This window comes from Scyliorhinus canicula, chromosome 14, assembly GCF_902713615.1.
Source record: "Scyliorhinus canicula chromosome 14, sScyCan1.1, whole genome shotgun sequence".
NCBI classification, from domain to species: Eukaryota; Metazoa; Chordata; class Chondrichthyes; order Carcharhiniformes; family Scyliorhinidae; genus Scyliorhinus; species Scyliorhinus canicula.
Window position 1 is genome coordinate 46,847,905 of NC_052159.1, and position 17,930 is coordinate 46,865,834.

The window sequence follows — 17,930 nt, forward strand, 5'->3', positions numbered from 1 at the left end:
GTGCCAATAAATGACCTTGTCCAACAAGAGAGAATCTAACCATTGGCCCTTGACATTACCTTCACTAAATCCCCCACTATCAACAGCCTGAAGGTTACCATTGACCATAAACTGAACTGGATTAGCTATATAAATACTGCGACTACAAGAGCAGGCCAGAGGCTAGGAATCCTGCAGCGAGTAATCCATCTCCTGATTCCCCAAAGTCTGCCCACCATACACATGGCCAAGTCAGGTGTGTTATGGAATACTCTCTCCTTACACTCAAGAAGCTTGACACCATCCAGGACAAAGCAGCCCACTTGACTAGCACCCCATCCATATACATTCAATTCCTCCAACACCAAGGCACAGTGGCAGCAGTGTGTACGAATTACAGGATACACGGCATGAACTCACGAAGGCTCCTTTGATAGCACCTTCTAAATCCAAGACCAATACCATCTTGAAGGACAAGGGCAGCAGACAAATGGATCACCACCATCTGGAAATTCCCCTGCAAGCCACTCAGCGATTTGGAAGTATATTGCCATTCCTTCACTGTTGCAGGTCAAAATTCTGGAAATCACTCCTGAAAAGCACTGTGCCTGTATCTACACCACATCGACAGCAGAGGTTCAAAAAAGGCAGCTCACCACCACCTTCCCAAAAGTAATTATGAATGAGCAATAAATGTTGACCTAGCTAGCGACACCCACATCCCACGAATGAACAAAAATCTTCCTATTCTATCTCTAATGAGCAAACGTCAATCAATCCTTTTTATTTATATCAAAAGTGAAATGTCAGTGATCCTGTAAGTGATGTATGTGGAACGATTTTGAATTAATTTTTTATTGAAAAACTTCAAATGACGACAAAAATCAACTAAACCTCTCAGAAACAAGCCAGTGACACAAGTTGCAAACATCCTAGTTCTTCTCAAATTATTTTCCTTTCTTTTGGAGAAGAACACAGTCTTGAAATTTACTGTCAACGTGCACATAGAAGATTTGGCAAGAGCTCAAGGCGGCAGATCATGTTAATAAGAAAGATAAGCAGGTTAAGATACAATTTAGATGAATAGATATGATGGGATGGAAAACATGGTCTGGAAGTATATATCCAATGGAAAGACAGAAAAGGAAATATGCCATTGAGGAGGATAAGCAAAAAATGCTGAGGGTTTAAATACATACTTTTATGAAAGCATAAAGAAAGAAAAATCTTGCACAATCAGATTTTATGACTTTAGGATGCCCAATCAAATGAGTAATTTTGGCTTATACAGACAACAGTATTTTTTCATTGTTAAGCGTTGTAATCTGTTTTAGTGATGTTGTCTGCAAGATAAATATCAACCAGGAATACAAGGAGAGTTTTTTACATCCACCCAAGGGCAGATGCAGCCTTGGACTAACATCTATTCTTAATAAAGCAGTACTCCCTCCATAGTCTGCTGTCAACCTGGATTTTGTACTCATGTCCCTGAAGTGGGATATTAATACACATCTTTCTAACTTAGGAGCTAAGTATACTACCACTGTGCCAAGGCTGACAATTATGTGAGGCAGTGGTGAATAAAGCCGCATAAAGACAAACAACATCTTGGATTTTGAAAAATAGATCACATAAGTAATGATAAATTGGTAAAAACAGTATGTAGGCCAAATTTTAAGGTACTCCATTACAGAAAGGACATTAAAGCCATAGAGAGTCTTGAATTATATCAAGGATAGGAACCCCGTTATGAAAAGAGATTTGAGATCCGGGGACTATCACCACAGAAAGCAGAGATGGCCGAGCAGATTTAGAGATTTTTCAAGTTGTGAAGGATTTTGCTGGGGTTAAAAAGGAAAATCTTTCCTTTGGTTAGGGCATCATCAAGGGAGGATTTTTATTATATAATCTTCATTGTCACAAGTAGGCTTACATTAACATTGCAATGAAATTGGTTGAATCAGATGCTGTGGCATCGTTTACAGAAAATACTGGATAAATAATTCAACTAAAGGGTTATGGAGAGAGATTGGATTGCTTTAGTCTACAGTTGACACAGGCACAGTGAGACCAAATGACCTGTGCTATAAAACCATCTACAGTGCTAACGCTTTGATTTTTTTTAAAAAACAACCAACCACCTCTATAATTCCGAACCAGAGAAAAGCATAATCAGACTGCATCCCTAACAGCAAGAGATAAGAAAAGAGAAAATCAAATCAAGACAATTGTCAAGACATAATTAACATGGGATAAGGAAAATATAAAACCCCATTAAAGACACATAAAGTGCTTTATTTGTATTCATTCAGTATTTTCACTAAGAAAACTAAAGGTTGAATCAACAGCAGACTTTACTACTTCTACACACTGATAATCTCTCAAACCCAATGCACTCAATTATTTAGAGCATGAAGTGCCCATTGCACTTGATATGGATCTACATCAATTCTGAAACATTTTGACTCCCACACGAATAATGCAGAAATGCAAAATTCCACTTGCCAACTAAAATCTTACTTTCAAGCTAACCCAGTCTGAAAAACAAAGCAACTTGGCAAATGAGAAACAATGACGGTGCATATATTTTAGTCGCTGTTTTGTCAGATTAAGCCTCTCTCTTTCAGGAGTCAACTCCTAATTTTTACCAGTTTGATTTCAGGCTAGAATATTTTTCACATGGCCAAGTTTTCCCGATGGCCTTGAGCAACAGCAATATTTTTACAGTACTCTTCTGAATGAAAAACTAAAATAGTTGCTACAAAAACCTGAAATTACAGAATTAACCAGGTCACATGGATCCACAGCCAGGCAAGACCTTTAGAAAAAGGATGCTTTAAGGGGAGAAGTAATAAACTAGCCCACCATCATTCTAGACTCTCAGAATGATGCTATGCTGAAATAGGTAATTTGACTTACCTACTTTGTCAGTATTTATCTCATGCAAGACAAGTTCTATCCCCAACTCAATAGCGTCAAAGCTGCAAACCTTTCTTCTGTCAGATTGTCTGTCCCACGCAGGACTGAATTATCAGAGAATCCAAAGGCAGGAATGGAGGTGGTGGGTGACAGGAATTCTTCCCTCCTCCAAGTTTACACAGTTGAAAAGTTCACTGACAGTTCATCAGGGGGAACAGATCGAGACACATACAAGGTTGGAAGCCAGCTATGACTTCCCCGTGCATCACCCTAGCTCCATAAGAGATTCAAGCAAGGAAAAAAGGGGACTGGGTATTTGACAAGGACGTTCCCTTGACGCTACACAGTTGGCAGGGAGAATGGACACTTATCTCCCGGGCTTTGAACGGGGTCTACACAGCCCCGGCACTGTAGGGCTGAAAGATCAGGGAGCAAGGCTTCCAAAGACAAATGGGCTGTTACCCGCCCAGACGGCGCCAAATGACAATGGGGACAGAGCTGTCAGATTATGGGCCTAGTGGTGATGAGGGCCAACCTCGCTGGAAAGGCAGAACCCCAGGTATCAGAAGGGGATGGGAGAGAAAAGGGCAAGAGGGCAATGCAGCATAAACCCCCAACATAGAATCGATTACCAAAAATAGTGCTACTTCTAGATTTCCAAAAGCCAGTGCCAAAAGAGACTGCAACTCTCCATGCAGATAGTTACAGATATATGTACCCTTGTTGATGAAGACCAAGCCCTACCAGAGGCCAAAGTCACTGTAGCCTTCAACGTCTTTGTTTCTAGCTTCTTCCAAGAATCAGTTGTGGACCTTTGTGGCATTTGAAAACAGCTGCATATCCCCATATCTTGCTGGTCACTGATGCCCTTTGCCAGAGCTGGATTGTACATTCATTTGATGACAGACACTGACAGAAGGCATTGGGTTTTGCCTCCATTACTGGATTTCCCAGGTGTGGGATTTCATCAACTTGCACTCACGTGGCCTTAAAGGCATTCAGTGACCAGCCAATGAGATCCATCAACAAGGCGACTTCCACTCGCACAAAGTCCATTGGGTCTGAGATCACAATAGGAGCTTCCTCCACATGTGCACTAATGTTCCTGACTTTGACATGACTCCTTCATCGTCTGCTAGTCCAGGCTGCCTTAAATCTTCTTTCCAACTCCCAAAGTGCTTGGATGGATCCGAGGAAACATGGTAAATGCCTTGAAGAAATAGCTATGCACCTCTCTACAGGAGCCACAAAGATGATCCAGCTGATGCCACCTATTCAGTAGGACTATAATTGAGCAGGCCATCGGATTTCTGAAGATGCGACTCTGGTGCCGAGACCTCAGATATTGCAAGAGACTCGCTCAGTGTGGTGGTCTGCTACGGTCTGCATAACATGGCCCTCCAGAGAGCTGTAGGCCTCGAGGATGTTGAGGCCCTGGAAGGAGACAGCTCCTCAAAGAAGCAGAAAGGGATGAGAGATGAGGAGGAGTTGGAGGGAGATTATGAGTGCTCCTGGTGCATGACAAGGGGGCTTGTGCCTGCCACCCTCCAGGATGAGGAATTCCCTCCCCAGAACCTCCAGCATTAGATCCAGATCACAATCGAAGATTAAGAGCGGCACGGTAGGACAGTGATTGGCACTGTTGCTCATAGCACCAGGGTACCAGGTTCGATTCTCATTTTGGGTCACCGTGCCGAGTCTGCATGGATTTCCTCCGGATGCTCCGGTTTCCTCCCACAAGACCCGAAAGACATGCTGTTAGGTAATTTAGACATTCTGAATTCTCCCTCCGTGTACCCGAACAGGCGCCGGAATGTGGCGACTAGGGGCTTTTCACAGTAACTTCATTGCAGTGTTAATGTAAGCCTTCTTGTGACAATAAAGATTATTATTATTAAAAAGAAGGTTGCCCTGCACTGGTGCTAGGCCACCAAGCTCCCCTACATGATCCTGCTTCCTTTTGGTGCAGTAGTAGTTTGCACAAACCACAGTTGTCTCTCAGGCAACCAGCAGTCTCACTGATGGCTGGACGTAGACATAGAACATACAGTGCAGAAGGAGGACATTCGGCCCATCGAGTCTACACCGATCCACTTAAGCCCTCACTTCCACCCTATCCCGGTAACCCAATAACCCCTCCTAACCTTTTTGGTCACTGAGGGCAATTTATCATGACCAATCCACCTAACCTGCACATCTTCGGACTGTGGGAGGAAACCGGAGCACTCGAGGGAAAACCCATGCAGACACAGGGAGAACATGCAGACTCTGCACAGACAGTGACCCAACGGGGAATCGAACCTGGGACCTGGCGCTGTGAAGCCATAGTGCTATCCACTTGTGCTACCCGCTGCCCTTGGAGTGTCTAGAAGAGTCTCACATTTCACCCGAACCATCTCCATTCTTCCCCTACTAGTTCTAAAGTGACAAAACCTGTCTCTGGATCAATTAAGGGCTCACCCATGTTAGAGTCCAAATTTGATCAGATTCCTACCGTGGCAAGCTTCTGTGCCAGCTCCCATTTCCTACATCGGTGGCGATAATGCAGCCCACAATCATTGACAATTTAAAACGTCATCCATCTGAATATTAGGGTAACATGAATGGTATATATATTACAAATGTTAGCATGCATGTACTGCAAATGGAATGTTGCTATTAATAGCAGGGGGCAAGGAAGGTAAAAGTAGGCACGTTTGAAGAGGTGGTGATGGCATGGTCACTGGATAGTAATCCAGTGGTCCACGGTTAAAGCTCTGGGGACAAAGGTTCAAATTCTACTATGGCATCTGGTGGAATTAAATTCAATTAATAAAAATCTGGAATTAAAAGCTAATCTAATGTGACCACAAAACCATTGTTGGTTTTCCTAAAAACCCATCGTTATCATCGATGTCCTTTTGGGAAGGAAAACTGCCACTTTTACCTTGTCTGGCCTAAATGTGACTCCAGGCCAACAGGAAAGCGGTTGACTCTTAACTGCCCTTTGAAATGGCCGAACATGCCACTTGGCTTGGGGCAATTAGGGATGGGCAACAAAGTCTGGCTTTGCCAGAGACGCTCACATTCCAAGTTTTTCTTTTACGTTTTGCTGCAGTTGTAAAGGGAATTGGTGAGACCACACCTGGAATACTGTGTATAGTTTTGATCTCCTTACGGAATTGCATTAGCAGGACAAAAAAGATTAATTTGACTGATTCCTGGGATGCAGGTATTATCTTATGAGGAAAAGTTATACAAATTGGGCTTGTATCCATTGGACTTTAGAAGAATGAGAGGGGACCACATTGAAACATACACGGTCGAAGGGACTTGACAGGGAAAACGTAGAACAAGGAGACAAAATTTAAAAATAAAGGGACTCCGTTTAAGACAGAGAAGAAATGTTTTCTTCAGAGAGTGGTTAGTTTGTGGAATTCTCTTGCCCAGGGCAGCACAGTGGTTAGCACAGTTGCTTCACAGCTCCAGGGTCCCAGGTTTGATTCCCGGCTTGGGTCACTGTCTGTGCGGAGTCTGCACATTCTCCCAGTGTTTCCTCCCACAGTCCAAAGATGTGCGGGTTAGGTAGACTGGCCATGCTAAATTGCCCTTAATTGGGGTTACGGGGATGGGGTGGAAGTGTGGCTTGGGTAGTGTGCTCTTTCCAAGGGCCGGTGCAGACTCAATGGGCCAAATGGCCTCCTTCGGCACTATAAATTTTATGAGGAAGCAGTGGGAGCAGGGTAATTGAATATTGTTAAAGGCGACTTGGATAGATTCTTGATTGACAAGAGTCAAAGGGCATAAGAAGCAGACAGGAAAATAGAGTTGAGGCAACAGTCATATCAGCCAAAATCTTATCAAATTCAGGAGCAGGCTTGAGGAGCCAAATGGCTGACTCCTGCTCTTAATTCATTGTACAACCCAAGTCTTATTTCCTTCTCTATCTAGTAACTCACGTTGAACCAGACTGCACAAACCCTTGTCTTTTAGTTTAATCCCACAATTGAGCTCCACAATCCACATTCTAAGCACTACTGACCCGTACTGTGCAATATTAAGAGTTTCCATCCACCCATCACTGCTGAAACCCATATTCACAATTCTAGATGCGATTTCTTCAATGCTGTTTTGCCAACCTGTATCCTGACCCATAGGAAATTTTACTTTCACATCCTCCATTCCTGTTGGCCGACATTGTTATGATACCATGGGCAAGTACACGGTCAAATTCCAGCCCCACCGACCCCGGAGTCCCAACACAAGTGAATTAACCAATAATGTGTGCATTTTCCTGAGATTTTTAATCCTTGACTGCTCCAATGAGTTATAGGTAGCAAAGTTATAAGTAAAACATTTTTTAAAACTTTATTTATAACAAAGAAAAAGATTAATATATATTGGAAATAATGGAACAATGTCTACTAGTCTAACTATTCCCAAAACCCCAGCTTATCCTCCACCCAGGCACACAGTGGAGGGGATATAAAGGGTCAAAAAAAATCAGGGATTAAGAGGTATGAGAGATTTGAAAATCTTCGCTGCGGAGGTTGTGGATTTTTTGGTCCACGATCGTCCAAAGACGCAGTGTAGAACTCTTCTGTTGATTTGCCTTTCCTAACAGTTGTCTTCAACTAGAACATGGAGGCAGTAGAATTCTCTCCAGAGAATCACTTGCAATTGTAGGACCTCTGCCAGTCTAACCCAGAGACCCACTGAGGTAACATTAGATCGCTTCACCTGAGGATTTCACTAGGTTTCTAAACATCCCCTTCTTCCTGCAGGTGGCGCTGGACTAGGTTCTGCAAGTCGAGCTGACTGCAGAGAGAAAGGTCTTTAACCACAGGTCATCAGTTAAGAAAAGACAGTTTCAGTTCCCCAGCATTTTACTCAAAAGTGGAACAGGCAGACTGGAGGGCACTTTAAATGCCAGCCTTAGCTGATAGAAAGAATGATTTACATCACCAGCCCTCTCAAACAGCGATTTAAAATTCCCACAGACCCAATTACTACCTGCAGGTTTTTAAACAGGAGGGGCTTCCACAGGCCTGGCTGGAACAAGTTTAAATCACCAAGCTGAAAGCGTAGAGATCTGCTTTGTGCTGCCTTCTAGGTCTAGCCCCAAAAGTGAAACTACTTGACAAAATGGCTTGCTTGTGTTCTCCAGAACATTCTGAAGTGCTTGACCAATCACCAGTGAAAACATGAAAATGTCCGGAATTGAGGTGATTGGATGGTAGCCGAGTCCATCAAAATGTCATCACAGGCTATACCACAGAACATACCGAATCCAAGGGATCTGTTGGATCAGTCCACATGACAGCTTGCAACAGAGGAGGGGGTCAGCTCAAAACCAAAATGCTGTAATGTTGCGCAGGACAATAATTAAAAAGACAAGGATTTAACAAGTTCCTTACAACACGGATTGCTTATGTGATGCTGAAGACACGATGAGCCAAATGGCCTCCTTCTGCACCATAACAATTCTTTGATTTAACAATGTATTGAACTGAAATGCATCATTTCAATTCTTCTATAGCTTTGACTCACTTTGTTTGTGATCTCTTCCAGGCTGACACACTTCTCTATATCATCTAATCCTTGAGCTCACACCATCTGGGCACACCAGTTTTACCTTTGCCCGATCATTGTCGACTTGTGTTAATCGTCTCTGCCATATTCTCTGGAACTCCATTCCCAAGCTTATCTTTCCTTTAAAAAGTACTCAAATTCATCTTTTTGATCTGTTATCAGTCACCTCATCTAAAACCTCTTCTTATTGCTCGTCACCCATTGGTTTATATTCCAGATCTTTTTCTTCCCATCTGTTGTGCGTCTAGGTGATAAAGGTTTGAGGGTTTGGCAACTTCTATTGAAGGTAGATAGTCAAATGTGTTTATTAATTTATTTAGTGAATGCAAAGTCTCGAAGCCAAGCAGTTTCTTTCAGTCCTGTTGTGTTGAGTGCGGATAGGCCTCCGTTGATTCTGTGGTTTGTACATTCCTCTGTCATGTGGCACATAGTTTTCTCTCTCCCACAGACACAAAGGGGGCTGGCACTAATGCCCCATCTATACTGGTTGGCCAAGCAGGGGTCGTGGCCAGTCCTGAATCTGTTACAGCTGGACCATTCTTTCCATGGAAGGTTGAAATCAGGAAGCTGTTGGGTTGGATTTGAGATCATATCCAATCATTCCCATTCATTTTTCCAGGTGGAATTTGCGTTGAAGTCCAGTATGGAGGGTTTTTCCAGATCGGTCTTCTTGATGGGAATAATATCTTGGATGAAGTAGCAGGTGGTGGGTATTATGAACTTTTTCTGTCATTTTGTAGGTTGTTGCCTGTCGGCGGATATGTGGAGGAGTGATGTTTACCAGGACAGGGAGCCACGGCCGTGGTGTTGTACATCATGTTCCAGTAATGATATGCATGGTAGCATTAAGTTGGGTGTCAACTTGGTGTGTGTGAGAGATGATTTTGACCAAACAGGACGCAGTATTCTGCTACTGAGTATGAAAGTGCAAGTGTTGAGGTTCGGAGGGTGGTAGTAGTCGCACCCCAGGTTGAGCCAGCTAGTTTGGCAATTAAGTTGTTTCTGCACTTGACCTTGGTTGCAATTCTTTTTAGATGTTCCGGGAAGGTCCTATCAAAGGTCACCCAAGGTTAACGAGTTGGGTGGTGCTTTAACTTGTAGAAATTCATTTGAATGTTAAGTTCTTTATTGGCATTTGCATTGTAAAGATGAGATAAGCTGCATACTGTTTTTGAAGGACTTGGCTGGAGTCGCCATGTGTTGCAGTATTGGCCAAGTTTTGGCAATTCCTCATTTAAGATCCAGTACAAGGTGTCAAACTCTGGTGCTTGAGTTGCAAGGCAGATGTCGTCGGCATATATGAATTTTTGGAAGATAATTTGTGAACAAGTTGAATAGGGTTGGAGCCATTACTGAGCCCTAGGGGAATCCATTGGTTTGTCTTTTCGATGTACTCTTTGCCTGTCCAAGGTGGGGGGTCTAAGTGATAAGAGCCAGCACCTGCTCCCTTGTGCAGCCCTTGCGGAAATCAGCTTGGTCGACGCCAAGGACTTCTTCTACGATTTGGGATATTGGATTGGATTGGATTTGTTTATTGTCACGTGTACCGAGGTACAGTGAAAAGTATTTTTCTGCAAGCAGCTCAACAGATCATTCAGTACATGGAAGAAAAGGGAATTAAACAAAATTCAAGAAAATACATGAGAATACATAATAATAGGGCAACACAAGATATACAATGTAACTACATAAGCATTGGCATCGGTTGAAGCATACAGGGTGTAGCGTTAATGAGGTCAGTCAATAAGAGGGTCATTTAGGAGTCTGGTGACAGTGGGGAAGAAGCTGTTTTTGAGTCTGTCCGTGCGTGTTCTCAGACTTCTGAATCTCCTGCCCGATGGAAGAAGTTGGAAAAGTGAGTAAGCCGGGTGGGAGGGATCCTTGATTATGCTGCCCGCTTTCCCCCGGCAGCGGGAGGTGTAGATGGAGTCCATGGATGGGAGGCAGGTTCGTGTGATGGACTGGGCAGTATTCACGACTCTCTGAAGTTCCCTGCGGTCCTGGGCCGAGCAGTTGCCATACCAGGCTGTGATGCAGCCCGATAGGATGCTTTCTATAGTGCATCTGTAAAAGTTGGTACAGGTTAATGTGGACATGCCGAATTTCCTTAGTTTCCTGAGGAAGTATAGGCGCTGTTGTGCTTTCTTGGTGATAGCGTCGACATGAGTGAACCAGGACAGATTTTTGGTGATGTGCACCCCTAGGAATTTGAAACTGCTAACCATCTCCACCTCAGCCCCGTTGATGCTGACAGGGGTGTGTACAGTACTTTGCTTCCTGAAGTCGATGACCAGCTCTTTAGTTTTGCTGGCATTGAGGGAGAGATTGTTGTTGTTACACCACTCCACTAGGTTCTCTATCTCCCTCCTGTATTCGGACTCGTCGTTATTCGAGATCCGGCCCACTATGGTCGTATCGTCAGCAAACTTGTAGATGGAGCTGGAACCAAGTTTTGCCACGCAGTCGTGTGTGTACAGGGAGTAGAGTAGGGGGCTAAGTACGCAGCCTTGCGGGGCACCGGTATTGAGGACTATTGTGGAGGAGGTGTTGGTGTTCATTCTTACTGACTGTGGTCTGTTGGTCAGAAAGTCAAGGATCCAGTTGCAGAGTGGAGATCCAAGTCCTAGGTTTTGGAGCTTTGATATGAGCTTGGCTGGGATTATGGTGCTGAAGGCGGAGCTGTAGTCAACAAATAGGAGTCTGATGTAGGAGTCCTTGTTTTCGAGATGCTCTAGGGATGAGTGTAGGGCCAGGGAAATGGCATCTGATGTGGACCGGTTGCGACGGTATGCGAATTGAAGTGGGTCAAGGTGTTCCGGGAGTATAGAGGTGATGCGCTTCATGATTAGCCTCTCGAAGCACTTCATTACAACTGACGTCAGGGCCACCGGGCGGTAATCATTGAGGCATGTTGCCTGGTTCTTCTTTGGTACCGGTATGATGGTGGTCTTCTTGAAGCAGGTGGGGACCTCGGAGTGGAGTAGGGATAGGTTAAAGATGTCTGTGAATACCTCTGCCAGCTGGTATACGCAGGCTCTGAGTGCACGACCAGGGATCCCGTCCGGGCCCATCGCCTTCCATGGGTTCACTTTCAGGAAGGCCGATCTGACTTTGGAAACTGTGATGGTGGGTATGGGTGAATTATGGGCTGCTGTGGCACTCGACAGCGAATTGTTGGTTACCTGCTCAAACCGAGCATAGAATGCATTAAGTTCATCGGGGAGAGGTGCGCTGCTGCCAGAGATACTGCTCGGCTTCGCTTTGTAGCCCGTTATGTTGTTTAATCCTTGCCACAACCGCCGAAAGTCTGTCTGTGACTCTAGCTTAGTTTGATATTCTCACTTGGCATCTCGGATGGCTTTGCGGAGGTCGTACCTGGATTTCTTGTATAGGACAGGGTCGTCTGCCTTGAACGCCTCAGATCTGTCCTTCAGTAGGGAGACAATCTCGCGGTTGAGCCATGGTTTCCGGTTGGGGAACGTACGTACTGCTTTCTTTAGCATGCAGTCGTCCACACATTTGCTGATGAAGTCTGTGACGGTGGTGGCATACTCATTTAAGTTAGTCGCTGAGTTCTTAAATATGGACCAATCCACTGTCTCTAAGCAGTCACGTAAGAGCTCTTCTGTCTCCTCAGACCAGCACTGCACAACCTTCTTAGCTGGATTCTCCCGCTTGAGTTTCTGCTTGTAAGCCGGGAGAAGGAGCACAGTCTTATGGTCTGATTTTCCAAAGTGCAGTCGGGGGATGGAACGGTAGGCGCCCTTGATCTTTGAGTAGCAGTGGTCAAGAGTGTTGTCGCCCCTGGTGGGACAGGAGATGTGCTGGTGGAATTTTGGCAGTACACTCTTGAGGTTGGCTTTGTTGAAGTCTCCGGCCACAATGAACAAGGCCTCCGGGTGTTCTGTTTCATAGTTGTTTATGACTGTGTACAGTTCATCCAGCGCCTTCCTCACTTCTGCCTGGGGTGGGATGTAGATCGCTGTGATAATGGCTGAAGTGAACTCACGTGGAAGATAGTATGGGTGGCACTTTACGGTCAAGTATTCCAGGTCTGGGGAGCAGTAGGTCGCCAAGGTCACCACATCCAAGCACCAGGAGGAGTTGATGAGGAGGCAAACCCCTCCACCCTTCGCTTTGCCTGAAGATGCCTTGCGGTCCGCCCGGTGAATAGAGAAGCCTTCAGGTTGTATGGCACAGGATGAGGTGTTCAAGGATTTTATGCAGGAACAACAGATGCAAGTATGGGGTCTTATCAGGCTTTGATATGGTGATGACTTTTGCTCTCCACCATTTCTTTGGAATGATGTTGGAATTTATTGTCCATGGGGAAAACCAGGTCAGCCAGGCAAGAGCTCGAGGCCCCAGGTGTTTCATAAATTCTGGCACGATTGTAAAATTGCTGAAATGCATCTTACAGATGGTAAACACTGGTAACACTTTGCACAAGTGATGGAGGGAATGAAAGCTTAAAGATAGTGGGCAGTGTCCCAAGTAAAATAACTACTTGGTTTTGGCTGGTATTGAGCCTCTCGGATATAGTTGAATTGCAATTATCCAGGCACGTTCTCACTGCAGAATTCCCAGCCTGCAGGGCAGCACGGTAGCACAGTGGTTAGTACTGCTGCCTTACGGTGCAGAGGACCCGGGTTCGATCCCAGCCCACTGTCGGTATGGAGTTTGCACATTATCCCAGTGTCTGCATTGGTCTCACCACCACAACCTAAAGATGTGCAGGGTAGGTGGATTGGCGATGCTAAATTGCCCCTGAATGGGGAAAAAAAAAAAATTTGCTCTCTCCTCTTGCAGCCACAATATTTAGGTGGCTTGTCCAGTGAAGTGTAATGGTAACTCCCAGGGTGTTGTAGATGGAGGTTTCAACAATGATGTACCATTTAACAAAGAGGTGGTTAGATTCTCTCTTGTTGGATATGGTCATTACCCAGTACTTTGTGTGACATGGGTATTACTGGTCAGTTATGAACACAAGCCTGAATGTTGTCCAAATCTTGTGGCATGCAGCACAGACAGTCTCAGGATCTGAGGAGTTGCAAATGGATCTGAACACTGTACAGTCATTAGCAAACATCGCCACTTCTGATCTTATGATGGAGGGAAGATTATTGATGAAGCAGCTGAAGGTGTTGGGCCGAGGTTACAACGCTGAGGAGCTCCTGGAGTGATATGATTGGCCTCCAACAACTGCAAATATCTTTCTTTGTGCTAGATATGACTCCAAACAGTGGAGGCTTTTCCCCTGGTTCCTACTGACTTGAATGTCACAAGGGCCTCTTGATGCTACATTCGATCAAATGTATGGTCTTGGTTTGCACTAAGGTTGTAATGAGCTCTGGGGTGATTTCTAAAAACAATATGACCATATGTTAAGACTGCAAGAAACCTTCAAAATTTCTTCCCATATTTCTCCTTCCATTGAAACATTTTGGTCATTAGCATGTATCACTCCTACACACAGATGGGGATTGGTAGCTTCCATTTATTACTGCTAATTCACACTCAAGTGCAAAGTCTGTGTTGAACTGGAAATAACTAAAGATGATAAATAGGTAAGATAAAATAGAAAGACAGCCCTAGGACTCAAGTGTCAGCCTATATTTTTGTGCTCATGAAGGGGGACTGGAACCTTCAACCTCTGACTCAGAGACAAGAGTGCTGCCCACTGAGCCATGACTGAAACCGAGAGGAAGATCATCTTTTGAATGTTACTTCACGTTCAAATGAAATTTAAGACATTTAAAGTGAACACTACAGGTTCTTCTTCTCCTTTGTTAGTTGGAGCAACGATGCAATCTGGCCTTACAACTAGCTAATTTTAAAAAAAAATTAGAGTACCCAATTATTACTTTCCAATTAAGGGGCAATTTAGCATTGCCAATCCACCTACCCTGCACATCTTTGGGTTGTGGGGGTGAAACCCTTATTCATCTTTTTGGTTGAAAGGGTGTCATTTTCATAATTCCTCTCCCCCTCTACCAGAAATGCTCAGAGATGGGGTAATTATCTTTTGGGATGACTGCACAGTAAGGGGCAGAAATGCAAGGAAAATACCAAATTAAATACATCCACTTTGCAGTTAAAAAGGTAGCCAAACTACCTACCTTTCGCCGCTGAGAAATGCTGAGGCTGGAGAATTCACTGAACAATGAGGGAGGTAAATTTAGTTGATCTGCAAAATAAATATTAATTCACAAGTTAAAAAAGAATAAGTAACAGTGAGACAATGACATTAACCATAATGTGTGTGTAAATGGTACAGCAACTTATGGAAAGTGTCAGATGCACAGGTTAAATGTGAATATCCAAAGCATGCTATCTTGTACCTTTACACACAATGTTCACAAAACTGTAATTCTTTATCTGTCTCATCCTTTTGACAATGTAATTTCACCACCGTTAATCAACCACTCGAGTGCTAAAATTTCACAATCACAGAATTGTTATGGAGAAGTCCATTTGGCCCATCGTGTCTGCACCAGCTCTCCAAATCAGCATCATGACTTAGTGCCATTCCCCTGCCTGTTCCACATACCCCTGTACATTGTTTCTCTTAAAGTAATCATCTGATACCCTCTTGAATGCCTTGATTAAACCTGCCTCCACCAGACTTCCAAGCAGTGTACTCCAATTCCAAACCACTCGCTGTATTAAATAGTTTTTCCTCACATCACATTTGCTACTTTTGCAAACCACCTTAAATCTGTGCCTCCCTCTCTACTCTGTCCAGCTCCCTCATGATTTTGAGCATTTCTTTCAAATTTCCTCTCAGCCTTCTTCACTCCGAGGAGAACAGTCCCAACCTCTCCAATGTATCCTCATATCTGAAGTTTCCCATTCCTGGAACCATTGTAAACTTATTCCGCACTTTCTCCAATGCGTTCACATCCTTCATATAGTGTGACACCCAGAACTGTGCATAAATAAAGGATAATCAGCATGGATTGCACTTGACAAACGTTAGACTGGATGAAGGGAAAGCAGTCTGTACGGATTTTAAGAAAGCATTTGACAAAACATCACAATATGCTGGTCAACAAAATTGAGGCTGATGGAATAGGACGGTCAGTGTAAGCTTAGATATAATTGGTGGAAGGGTAGAAAATAATGAGTTATGGTAAATATTTTTTCCCCAGATAGGAATATGGTACACAGTGATGTTCACCACGACTCACAGCTAGGATTAATGCTTTCCGATCATCTCTAAAGGACTTAGGTATTGAAATACAGGGTAAAATTTAAAAAATTACCAATAATAGCAAACTTGGGAGAGTGACAAACAGTGAAACTAGCCCATAACTTCCTGATTCCCCAACGTCACATTTAGGGGTTATCCCAATGATGCGCTGGGGAATCCCTCTACCCATGTACGGGTTGATCCAGCAATTGCCCAAAAGTGCTAACTTGCGCTGAGCTAGGAACCATCTGACAGAAACAATTTAAATCACTACCTTCGCATGGTTCTGCCAGTTTTACCCTGATCGTAAGAGTTAAAGGGAAAAAAACCACCTCAAACTCCAGGTTAACTATGTAAAAAAACTCAGACCAAGCCTTGTACAAGACAGCCCCACACACACAACCCCCAAGTGGACAGCCCCATCCTCTTCTAGATGCTGGGTAGAATTTGGGACAGGGGAGGTGAATTTACTCATTGCATAATTCCTAGCCCTGGACTGGTTCTTGAAGCCGCAACACTTATTTATTTATTTGTTCATGGGACTTGGGCATTGCAAGCTGGGCCAGCATTTATTGCCCATCCCTAATTGTCACTGTTGATAACCCCTTCCATCACTTTACAGATGATTGGGAGTAGACTAATGGGACAGTGATTGGCCAGGTTGGATTTGTCCTGCTTTTAGTGTACAGGACATACCTAGGCAATTTTCCACATTGCCATATTGATGCCAGTGTTGTACCTATACTGGAACAGCTTAGTTGGGGCATGGCAAATTCTATTGCGCCATTGCCATGATATTGTCAAGGCCTATAATATTTGCAGTATTCAGTCCCTTCAGCCGTTTCTGGAATATACCAGCATTTTCTATTTTTATTTCAAATTTCCAACATCGACAGCATTTTGTTTTTGTATTAGCCTTGAAATGTTCTTCTATAAAATTTAGATTTTCCCTATCTTACTGACTAGTCTTTCTGCATACCATTTTTTATTTCTTTGCTTTCCTTTTTTCTTTTGTATCTAGATTGTTTTTCTTGTGCGAGTTTCATTAGCCATTGTTTCAGCAGCGCATCTAACAACACCTGTCATCAGCTTTGACAAAGGGTCTTGTGGACTCGAAACATCAGCTCTCTTCTTTCCTCATAAATGCTGCCAGACCTGCTGAGATTTTCCAGCATTTTCTCTTTTGGTGACACCTGTCATCAGTTGAGTTTCTCTTGCAATTAGGTTGATAAATATTTTGTGGTGCAAGTCACTGAAAGTGCAAGCTGATAACAGTGCAGTAAAGAAAGCAGGACATCTGGGAGCCAAGCAAACAGGGAAATCAGCTGTGTATGTTCTCAACCAGATTATAAGATTGTAAGCAACAGTAGGGCTGAGAAGTGAGCAAATTCCACTTGTTACATCTTGCTCACCAGAATATGACCCATTTCTGCCAACCTTTGGTTTCTTGATAGCTAGCCAATCTTCTATCCTAGGATGATTAGAACCCGGGGATTTGTCAGCCTGCAGTTCCAACAATTTGCTCAGTACCACTACCCTTTAATTGAAAATTCCTGTAGTTATCCCCTCCCTTCCAGCACAGTAGCACAGTGGTTAACACATTTGCTTTACTGCTCCAGGTTATCAGGTTCGATTCCCGGCTTGGGCGCTGTCTGTGCAGAGTCTGCACGTTCTCCCTGTGTCTGCATGGGTTTCCTCCGGGTGCTCTGATTTCCTCCCACAGTCCAAAGATGGGCAGGTTAGGTGGATTGGCCATGATAAATTGCCCTCAAGTGTCCAAAAAGGTTGGGTGGGGTTAGTGAGTTAAAGAGTTACAGGGATAGGGTGGAGGCGCGTGCTTAAGTGGGGTGCTCTTTCCAAGGGTGAGTGCAGACTCGATGGCGAATGCCCTCCTTCTGCACTGTAAATTCTATGATCTAAAGTACAGCTACTTCTGGGATGTTACTTGTGTCCTCTATAGTGAAAAACAATGCAAAATATCTGTTCAGTTAATCTGCTGTCTCCTATTTTCCATTATTAATTCCCCAGACTTGCTTTCTATAGGACCAAGCTCTAAATTTATTGACTCGTTTCTTTTTTAAATAATTCCAGAACCTCTTCTCTGTATTTTTATTTCTAGCTCACTTTATCTCGTACTCTAATTTGTCCCTCCTTTTTAAACTTTCAGTCTTCTTTGCTGTTTGGTTATATTCTGTCCAATCTCCTACCCGTCACCCATCTTTGTGCAATTATATGTTTTCACTTTAAGTTTGATACCAACTTTTTTAGT

General features: G+C 43.8%; 1 protein-coding gene across 2 annotated transcripts in view; it reads right to left on the minus strand.

The window, feature by feature from the left end:
* Positions 1-17,930, minus strand: part of pan3 (poly(A) specific ribonuclease subunit PAN3) — a 238,230-nt gene that overhangs the window by 141,750 nt on the left and 78,550 nt on the right. For both annotated transcript variants that reach the window (XR_005463200.1, XM_038818382.1), the window contains exon 4: positions 14,589-14,656. Coding sequence is in view for 1 of the 2 variants with exons in the window: in XM_038818382.1 (XP_038674310.1) it covers positions 14,589-14,656 (68 nt within the window). In the remaining variant the exon portion in view is untranslated. The remainder of the gene's footprint in view (positions 1-14,588; positions 14,657-17,930) is intronic.